Raw genomic sequence first — 10,607 nt, 5'->3', positions numbered from 1 at the left:
CACCATTTGAGGCGCTCTACGGGCGTGAGCCTTCACCCTTGATTGCGGCTCCGCCGTCGGCGTCGACCCCACCTGATGTGGCTGCGCTGATTCGGCAGCGTGGGGAAACCATAGTGCGGCTCAGACAGAATTTGGAGAAGGCCCAGCAGCGGATGCGACGATCGGCGAACAAGCATCATCGAGATTTGGAATTTTGTGTCGGGGACAGAGTGCTGCTTAAGCTGCAGCAGTACAGACAACACTCGGTGGCTAAGCCCTTGTCGTTGAAACTTTCGAGGCGTTATTTTGGGCCATTTGAGGTGTTAGAAAGAATTGGGCAGGTCGCTTATCGTCTGAAGTTGCCGGAGGGGAGTTGGGTGCATAACGTCTTTCATGTGGCCATTTTGAGACCTTTTGTGGAGAACGGCAGCTGGGCTGGTGTGGATCTGCCATCTGTATTTTCGCGGGGGAAACCGGTTGCTCACCCGCTGCAGATTCTGGACAAGCGCATGGTGTGGCGCGATGGTGCGGCGGTGGATGAGTTACAACTGAGTTGGTCAAACGACGAGGGGGAAACCCCGACGTGGGAGCCAGCTGAAGGGGTGTCGCGGTATTTTCCTGGTCTCCTTGAGGACAAGGAGTGTTCTAGGGGGGGGGAGTTGATACGGGGCCCCCATCGGCAAGGCTTAAGGAGGTGGAGATAGAGCCGGAAGCGGGGATTGACGCTGACACCAATGTGCCGGCGGAGGAGGAGCAGCCGTGGCCGGCACGGCGGGAGCGCTCGGAGAAGCGTCAGTCGAAGAGGCCGTCGAGATATGGCGACTTTGTGTCGCGATAGGAGTGAAATATTTTTATTTATTTGGCGTCATTTAATTATTGTAATTTTTGGATTAATATGTTTTATTTTATTTCTCGTTGAGCGAGCGTTAAGCTCCTTTCCGGGTTTTCTTCGTTGATTCTTTCCCGGATCGTAGGTCGAATCAACCCTAGGGTCCTTAGATATAAATAGGCGTGTATTTTATTCCTCTCTCAAGAAATAAAATACTCTTACGCAGCTTTCTCTTTTCGTGCAACAAACGCACAAAACCTAGAACTCGACGGCGAATTGATTACGGGCAAAAGCTCCCGCGACGTTCGACGCGATTTCGCTATCGTTGAGGCACTTTGGCCTTAACATATAACTTATTGTCAGACTAGACGAAATGGATAAATAAAGCCCAATAGCATTCATTAGGATTAATGTAAGGCCCATAATCCTTTATCCCCGCAATTTCTCGAATTGATAACTAAAAAAAACTTCTGTGAACGTCTGTTAAGAGCTTTTGGAGATACTGACAAAATTGCTATACCATCTCAATTTTTATGCTAGTGACTAAGTTTTGGAGATAGCTAAGTTTCGTCGTGACAACTGACAACCAGTGATCTATGTCAAAGGGGTACAATTTTATCCCAATTTTTTAATTGTGTTTTTAGTTATGAACTACTCTATTCGTCTTGCATTAAATATTTCACATATTAACATTTGGAAATATTCATCATTAAATGTTTATTTAATTTTTATTATTTATAGTAAATGAACACTACAATTCACTAACTCATTGCTTCACATTTAAGACTATAAAATTAAAGAAGTCAGACTGACACTCTATTTAGGTTTTCATCATCGTCTGTTTACAATTTTTGAAACTGTATCGAGTCCAAAGGATTCTAGTTCTACGGCTATTATCCAATATTCATACTCCATAATTAAAATCTAAATTCAAGAATGGCAGAGCAACTAGGTGAGGGATGAAAACAGCGTGGCAAGGCAATACAAGGCCGGCGGTGGGTCGGAAGTATTAATTTCAAGTATGTAAATATGCTACTCTAATTTTGTTTTTGTTTTTGTTTTTGTTTTTTCTATCAAAATTGTTCGTTTGACCTACAATCATACGGCCGGCATTAATTGTCGTCATTTGGAAAGCAAGAAAGCAGAATAATAAATCATGTAATAAATACAACACCGAATTAATTGGGGATTCTCATTATTAGTAAAGGAATGATACATTATTTTGTGCCGTTAAAACTCAAATGTGACAACCACGTCTTGCAAGGCAATTTTAGCCAACCTGTTTTCCTTCTAGAAGGTCTTTTTATATCTTACCGTAAATATACCCCTTAAGCTCAACAGAATCTTCCAAATCATTAATTATACTACTATATTTATCTACACATGATTAAGGCTAGCTAGGTGTAAAAGTGATTGCATCGAAATAACAATTGAAAATGAGATAATTAAGTTTCGTGGTATGAATGCTCCTCAATCTAGCTGTGTAAATCGTGATGTTGTCCAAATAAAAACTATAATCAACATAAAATAACGCAAACGATATTCTTGTGGTGGTGATTCTGGAGTTCTGTATATATGTGCATATTTAAGTCAATTATTGAAACACTTGGAGATATTACTCCAAAAAAAAAAACACTACCATGCTCTTTCAAATGTCATTTTTCAAGGTGTTAACTATTAACTAATTAATGTACTACAAAATCAGCAGACTATGTCATAAGGATTAGGTTTTTTTTTATCCAGTGCATGCTGAAGGCAGCCGTAGATTCTCACAACATAAATATATGAAAAAAGACCATATCAAATTGCAAAAAAAATATAAAATGACAGTGATAAGATATAACCAAATGTATTATTAAATGAATATGATTCACTTCGACCGCGACAATGTATTGGCTTAACAACATCCAGACAAATTAATATTGTCACTCCGGCACTCCCTACGGTTAACGTAATTTGAAATTTGAAGGTGAATATTATAATAGTAATGCAACTAATTATTAATTTGTACAATAAACTAGCTATCGCGGGATCCATTTTCCAATACCTAATCATATTAAATCCTTTATAAAACTCAGCCCATGTGACTACCACAAAATCTGGAATATGATCCCTTATAATATATCTTTAAAGTTTTATGATAGTATATTATTAGTTTTTAAGAATATTAGTTACAAGTTAATCATTTGACCATAAACACGCTTTAAGCATACTCTTACATTACTTTGAACGTTTCTATGTTATTTAAAATATTTTAACAAATTAAGTAGTTCGTTCCAGGAAAGAGGTGACTTGGCACTCTTTTTAAAATACTACTAATGAGATGTAAAGATATTATCTTTAATTCTTTAAAGCACTAACACGTTTTAAACGAAATTAATATCAATTAATTCGTTGTAGATATTTACCCACTATTTGACATTTTGTGAATTTTGGACGAATAATAAAAGGTTCAGGTTCCCTTCACATCTGTAAATGCGAACTCATTAACTACCTATTCTGTCTACATAGAACGCATTTGATGACTTCTATCATCGTTAGAAGATCAATAATTCACAAAGTTGTTTCAACAATAATATGACGATCCAATCATAATATTTATTTGATTCCAATTGATCAAATATGGACAAGGATGAAGAATACTAACAATGAATGTCACGATTTATTTACATGTTCATTTTAGTTTAAGAATCTAGATCGAATTCGTTTAAAATGAAGCCATCGGGGTCAAAAGCATGTAGAAAAGCCAATGAAAAAAAGGTGCTACTAAACTTGTATAATTAATCCTATTTTTGGTAGAGAAATCAAAATAAGTTGACGAAATCTAGATTTGAAATACAATGCCTAGAGCCTAGTGTTTAAGATTTTTAAAATAATATATTTGAAATAATTATCAAACACAGACGACGAAGCGCTTAAAAACAAAATGCGAACGTGGGAATCTTGATGTTGCGTTTAAAAAAATAGGACAACGTGAAGTAAGAAGATTGAGTGAGCTGGTACCCACCGTGGCAAACTCTATATTCCAATTCTAGATCGCCACGTCATCACTCTGAAGCTTACAGTGGCGTGCGAAGCACCATATGACTCCACAATTAACGTTTTTAACAGCTTCCCACATTTGACCAGACTGAAGCGTTTGGTTACACGCGCACACATGCATGTATATAAATATATGTTCAAAATGCGTGTGATCATCTCTCATTTTTCTCAATCTCAGACTTAAAAATTGCACATCATTTTTCTGTAAATTCGTCTACATTTACTAGTTAAAGAGAAGAAGGTGGAGTGAAGTGGTTGATGGCGGCGGCGTTGGGGAGGGATGATCTGGCGGCGTCGTCGAGCAGCCGGCGGAGCTGGCGGTCTCAGAGCATAAAGGAGATATGGCAGGGGCCGGGGGACGTGTTCACACGGAACAGCACGCGGCGGCAGGACGTGGACGACGAGGCGGAGCTGAGATGGGCGGCGATAGAGCGGCTGCCGACTTACGACCGGCTGAGGAAGGGGATGCTGCAGCAGGTGCTCAGCAACGGGAGAGTGGTGCAGGCCGAGGTGGACGTTACCAACATGGGTGCGCAGGATAAGAAGCAGTTGCTGGATAGCATTCTCCGGGTTGTGGAGGATGATAATGAGAAGTTTCTCCTCAGCCTCAGGAACAGGACTGACAGGTCTCGTCTCCCTCCCCTTCTCTCTCTCTCTCTATCTTCCTCTCATATAGTACATACTAGAACTCATTTTTGGTTGAAACAGGGTGGGGATTGAGATTCCGAAGATCGAAGTGAAATTCCAGAATCTGAGTATTGAGGGGGATGCGTTTGTTGGAACAAGAGCACTTCCTACTCTGCTCAACTCAACTCTCAATGCATTGGAGGTATGTTTTCTTATACGATCACCTTGACTTTTTGTGAGATCCAACCCGACTATTTTACTGACTTTGGATTAATGATGCAATAGGCTGCAATTGGGATGATTGGGCTCTCTCCCTCGAAGAAAAGGGTTGTTAAGATACTTCAAGATGTTAGTGGTATTGTAAGACCATCAAGGTACTTGCATATCACTTCAATTTCCTTTCCTCTGCCTATCCAATTTCGAACACTGGCTCAAATAAGGCATGTCAATGCTTGTTTTCAGGATGGCATTGCTTCTGGGACCACCAAGTTCCGGGAAAACAACGTTGCTAAAAGCTCTAGCTGGGAAACCTGATGATGATATGAGGGTATGCTGCTGCACCCTTTTTACTGCTTCTTTCAGATTTCAGTATAAATTGCACATTTTCCATTTCATATGCAAACACTTAGTAGGAGTATTTGTTTGGTTTAAAGATTTATTACCTTTGTCTATCTGTCTGTGGTCTGTTAATTGATCTTGAATTCTTGAACAGGTGACTGGGAAAGTCACCTACTGCGGCCACGAGTTTCATGAATTTGTTCCCCAAAGAACTTGTGCTTACATCAGTCAGAATGATCTCCACTATGGTGAGATGACGGTTCGTGAGACATTGGATTTCTCAGGTAGATGCTTGGGAGTTGGGACGAGGTATGATCTGCTGACTGAGTTGTCAAGAAGAGAGAAAGAAGCTGGCATCAAACCTGATCCGGAGATTGATGCATTCATGAAAGCCACTGCTGTAGTTGGCCAGGAAACAAGCTTGATCACAGACTACTCCCTCAAGGTTCTTTTACATCCTCCATTGTACTACCTTAAAATGTCATCTCCAATTGAAAAGGCCTAACTTGAATGTTGGATTTTCAGATTCTTGGATTGGATATCTGCGCGGATATCATGGTTGGAGATGAAATGAGAAGGGGCATTTCTGGTGGACAAAAGAAGCGTGTCACTACCGGTAAGCAGCTGTATTTCTTTCATTGCTTTGACATATTATAGTGCAAGATTTCAAAACAAGACTTCATGTCTCTTAATGTGATTTCGTTTCTGGCAAATGCAGGGGAAATGTTGGTAGGACCAGCAAAAGCATTCTTCATGGATGAGATATCGACTGGATTAGACAGTTCCACCACGTTCCAGATTGTAAAATTCATGAGACAGATGGTTCACATCATGGATGTAACCATGGTGATCTCTCTTTTGCAGCCTGCTCCAGAGACATTCGAGCTTTTTGATGATGTGATCCTCATCTCGGATGGCCAGATAGTCTACCAGGGGCCACGGGAGAATGTTCTCGAATTCTTTGAGTTTATGGGATTCAAATGTCCAGAGAGGAAGGGAGTTGCAGACTTTCTGCAAGAAGTTACTTCTAAAAAGGATCAAGAACAGTACTGGTGCAGAAAGGATCAGCCTTACCGTTATATATCCGTACCTGAGTTTGTAGAGGGCTATAGCTCATTCCGCATTGGGCAACAGCTTGCTGCAGAGCTTCGTGTCCCATATGATAAGACGCGGATGCATCCTGCAGCACTGGTGAAGGAGAAATATGGAATCTCCAACTGGGAGCTCTTCAGGGCCTGCTTCTCGAGGGAATGGCTCTTGATGAAGCGCAGCTCGTTTGTGTACATCTTCAAGACTACACAAATCACAATAATGGCAACCATTGCCTTGACAGTTTTCTTGAGGACTGAAATGAAGACTGGTCAAGTCGAAGATGCTGCCAAGTTTTGGGGTGCATTGTTCTTCAGTCTCATCAACATCATGTTCAATGGGATGCAAGAGCTTGCCATGACTGTTTTCAGGCTTCCTGTGTTCTACAAACAGAGGGACTCTTTGTTCTATCCTGCATGGGCCTTTGCTTTGCCATTTTGGGCGCTCCGGATTCCTCTCTCCGTGCTTGAGTCTGGACTGTGGGTTGTCCTTACATACTACACCATCGGCTTTGCACCTTCTGCAGCTAGGTAAGACATAATAACATCATATAATTTGGATATTATGCAAGTGATAAATGGTATGCCATGCGTTGTTTGGCTAATGCTTGATATGTTGCTACACGATCACAGGTTTTTCAAACAACTCTTGGCGTTCATCGGGGTGCACCAAATGGCTCTCTCTTTGTTCCGTTTCATTGCTGCAGCTGGAAGAACCATGGTGGTTTCCAATGTTCTTGGAAGCTTCGTTTTGCTGCTGGTTTTCGTGCTGGGAGGCTTCATTGTCTCAAAAGGTCCCAAACAAATTATATTGTTTAGTGATGAATATAACTGTTATCACTTATCAGATATTTGAACTATTTATTTGATGCAAAGTGTTAAATATCACTAATGTGATCTTTTTAAAAACTTTCAGATGATATCAAAGATTGGATGATTTGGGGATACTACATATCTCCTATGATGTATGGACAGAATGCTATTGCCATTAATGAGTTTCTTTCTGAGAGATGGAGTACAGTAAGTTTCAAATTATGTTGCATAATATTCAAAGAATATGATTTTCCAAAGCAACACTAGAAAAACTAACCACAACTTTTGATTAATTTCAGCCTATTAATGGCACTGAAAACACAGTTGGAAAGACCCTTTTGAGGGACAGAGGTTTATTTACCACCGAGTCGTGGTACTGGATATGCATCATAGCTCTCTTCTCATTCTCTGTCCTATTCAACATTTTCTTCATCCTCGCCTTGACATATTTGAAACGTAAGCATTTTTGTATATTTACGTCTGACCATTCTTCTAGTAGCTTATGAGGAAGACCGCCTATTCAAGTCTTTGGTGATCTTTTTCAGCTGTTGGTGATAATAAGGCCATCATAACAGATGACAACAAGAAGAGCGGAAAAAAAACCCAAAGTAGTAATGTTGAGGGTATGCAGCTTGTTATTTGTAAGATTTATGAATAATCATATCATAAACTGTCAAGAAACTAAAAGGGTGTAATTTCAGGTTTGCAAATGGCCATTAGAAACCCTAGCACAGGCACTAGTGAGCCGCGAAGAGGGATGGTTTTGCCATTTGAGCCCCTCTCTCTTACATTCAATCATGTGAACTACTATGTCGATATGCCAGCTGTACGTTCGTCCCAAAACACGCTGTCTTCTTCTTCTTCTTCATAAAAGTGTATTTATTTCTAACTTATGAAACTATTGCATGTTCAGGAAATGAAAACTCAGGGGGTTGAAGAAGACAGGCTTCAGCTGCTGCGAGATGTTAGTGGTGCTTTCAGGCCGGGCGTGCTGACAGCTTTGGTAGGCGTCAGTGGAGCAGGAAAGACAACGTTGATGGATGTGTTGGCCGGTAGAAAGACTGGAGGCTACATTGAAGGAGATATACATGTCTCGGGCTATGTAAAGAACCAAGAAACATTTGCTCGAGTCAGTGGTTACTGTGAGCAGAACGACATCCATTCTCCTTATGTTACTGTCTATGAATCACTCCTCTACTCTGCATGGCTGCGTCTATCTGCAGATGTGAAGAAAGAAACTCGAAAGGTGAGTTGCATAGCATACATAACTCATCGTAGTCAGTAAAAAATGATAGTAACACAGGTTTAACTGTTTCAGATGTTTGTGGAGGAGGTGATGGACTTGGTGGAACTTAACCCTTTGAGGAATGCAATTGTTGGGCTTCCAGGAGTAAATGGCCTTTCGACTGAAAGGAGGAAGAGGCTGACCATTGCTGTCGAGTTAGTTGCCAATCCATCCATTATATTCATGGATGAGCCCACATCAGGGCTCGATGCACGAGCTGCCGCCATTGTCATGCGTACAGTGAGGAACACGGTGGACACGGGGCGTACAGTTGTTTGCACCATCCATCAACCTAGTATAGATATCTTTGAAGCTTTTGATGAGGTAATATGATGTTCCTACTTTGTACTATCATGCTATTAATTTCTGCTTAGATGGGTGTATAGATAGATAGTTATGGTGAAACTTGTTTGCAGCTTCTGTTGATGAAGAGAGGAGGGCAAGTCATCTACACTGGACCACTCGGCCGCCACTCTCACAAACTTGTTGAATATTTTGAGGTGCTTTTTTGTGCTTCTCTTAGGCTCACATTACTGTAAAATCCTTTAGTATTTGTAGGGTGATGTATTGATATATGTTGGATGATGTAGGCCGTGCCTGATGTTCCGAAGATTAAAGAGGGGCAGAATCCAGCTACTTGGATGTTGGAGATCAGCTCGGCTGCAGCTGAAACTCAACTTGGTGTTGATTTTGCAGATATTTACGCCAACTCTGCTCTTTATCAGTAAGTGATGAATGAGACTAGGGTCTTCACATATAGACAGACAAGTAACAAGTGAATTTGTTGTTGAAATTTATCAGGAGGAACCAGGAACTGATCAAGGAGCTAAGCAGTCCAGCACCGGGGTCAAAGGACCTCTCCTTTCCCACACAGTATTCACAATCCTTCACAACTCAGTGCATTGCTTGTTTCTGGAAGCAGAATCAGTCATACTGGAGGAACTCCGAGTTCAATGCCATTCGTTTCTTTACAACAATCGTCATTGGTGTTATGTTCGGTGTTATCTTCTGGAAGAAAGGGGATCAAATGTAAGCCAAGCATATGATCTCAATCATGTCTAGTGATTTTCAGTGCACTTGTTTACCAACAACAAAATGTTTTTGCAACAGACATAGGCAGCAGGACTTGCTCAATCTGCTAGGAGCTGCTTACGCTGCTGTGCTTTTCCTCGGAGCCACCAATGCCCATGCAGTCCAATCTGTGGTGGCGATTGAGAGAACTGTGTTCTACCGCGAAAGAGCTGCAGGAATGTATTCTGAGCTTCCCTACGCATTTGCACAGGTAATTAACTAGAAAACAAACTAACATTCTCTGCTTAGTAATATCTTGCATATGTTGTTCTAATTAAATATCTTCGTGGTGTGTGTTGCTGATGCGCAGGTCGCGATAGAGACAATCTACATCGCCATTCAGACATTTGGCTACTCTCTGATGTTGTATGCAATGATCGGATTCCCATGGAATGTGGGGAAATTCTTCTATTTCTACTACTTTATATTCATGTGCTTCACCTACTTCTCAATGTACGGAATGATGGTTGTGGCACTGACTCCGGGCTTCCAAATCGCGGCCATTGTCTCCTCATTCTTCCTAAGCTTCTGGAACTTGTTTTCCGGCTTCATGATCCCACGCCCGGTATGCATACATTTTCATAACACTCCAATTATATTTATTTACTTGGAATTTTTCACTCAAATATATGTTGTATCAATGTCAGCTTATCCCAATCTGGTGGAGGTGGTACTACTGGGCTTCTCCGGTTGCCTGGACTATCTACGGCATGTTTGCTTCTCTGTTAGGCGACCTGAAAACTGAAATCGAGCTCCCCGGATCCCCTATAAAGATGAGGGTGAATGATTTCCTTAAAAATAACTTAGGCTATGATCATGATTTTCTGATCCCTGTTGTGATTGCCCATGTTGGCTGGGTTCTGCTCTTCTTCTTCGTCTTTGCCTACGGCATCAAGTATCTCAACTTCCAAAGGAGATGATCAGCTTTTCTTCTCCCCATTGGAAACAATAGGGTGCAGTGTGCATATGTTAGGCTTTTCTTCTCTTGTTGTATAGCTTTGCTATTCTTTTTTTGTCTTGGTGTTACCAAATAATATTCTGTATTTTCTTTTTGTATCACATGGAATCGATTTATTTTCATTTATTTATCCAAGTTTTGGTATTGATATAGTTTTGCTGCATTCTTGTCTCCATGATTTTAAACTTTTTTATGTGATGATTAAAAATGACAAGGAAAAGGGACTGCTGATAGCCAAACTAGTTTAGGTAAGTTTTTATGGACTACTTTTTTATTTTTATTTTTTATTTTAGCTATGATTTTCTTGTCATTTTTCTTTTTGATGAATCATGGTGACTCAAAGTGATAAAATGAGAC

General features: G+C 40.7%; 1 protein-coding gene across 1 annotated transcript; it reads left to right on the top strand.

Moving 5' to 3' along the window:
• Nucleotides 1–4,006: 4,006 nt before the first annotated feature.
• LOC125222201 (pleiotropic drug resistance protein 2-like) lies at nucleotides 4,007–10,402 on the top strand. Its single transcript, XM_048124695.1, has 20 exons — nucleotides 4,007–4,476; nucleotides 4,559–4,679; nucleotides 4,763–4,851; nucleotides 4,940–5,024; nucleotides 5,190–5,480; nucleotides 5,561–5,651; nucleotides 5,754–6,654; nucleotides 6,757–6,917; nucleotides 7,040–7,143; nucleotides 7,236–7,392; nucleotides 7,482–7,559; nucleotides 7,638–7,762; nucleotides 7,850–8,182; nucleotides 8,255–8,545; nucleotides 8,638–8,721; nucleotides 8,812–8,945; nucleotides 9,023–9,250; nucleotides 9,332–9,503; nucleotides 9,603–9,857; nucleotides 9,940–10,402. The coding sequence occupies exons 1-20, from the start codon at nucleotides 4,109–4,111 to the stop codon at nucleotides 10,210–10,212; spliced, it is 4,341 nt and encodes a 1,446-aa protein (XP_047980652.1). The 5' UTR covers nucleotides 4,007–4,108; the 3' UTR covers nucleotides 10,213–10,402.
• Nucleotides 10,403–10,607: the final 205 nt, after the last annotated feature.

This window comes from Salvia hispanica, chromosome 4, assembly GCF_023119035.1.
Source record: "Salvia hispanica cultivar TCC Black 2014 chromosome 4, UniMelb_Shisp_WGS_1.0, whole genome shotgun sequence".
Classification (NCBI taxonomy): domain Eukaryota; kingdom Viridiplantae; phylum Streptophyta; class Magnoliopsida; order Lamiales; family Lamiaceae; genus Salvia; species Salvia hispanica.
Note: the sequence above shows the minus strand (reverse complement) of the source record. Positions and strands in the feature narration are given on the sequence as shown.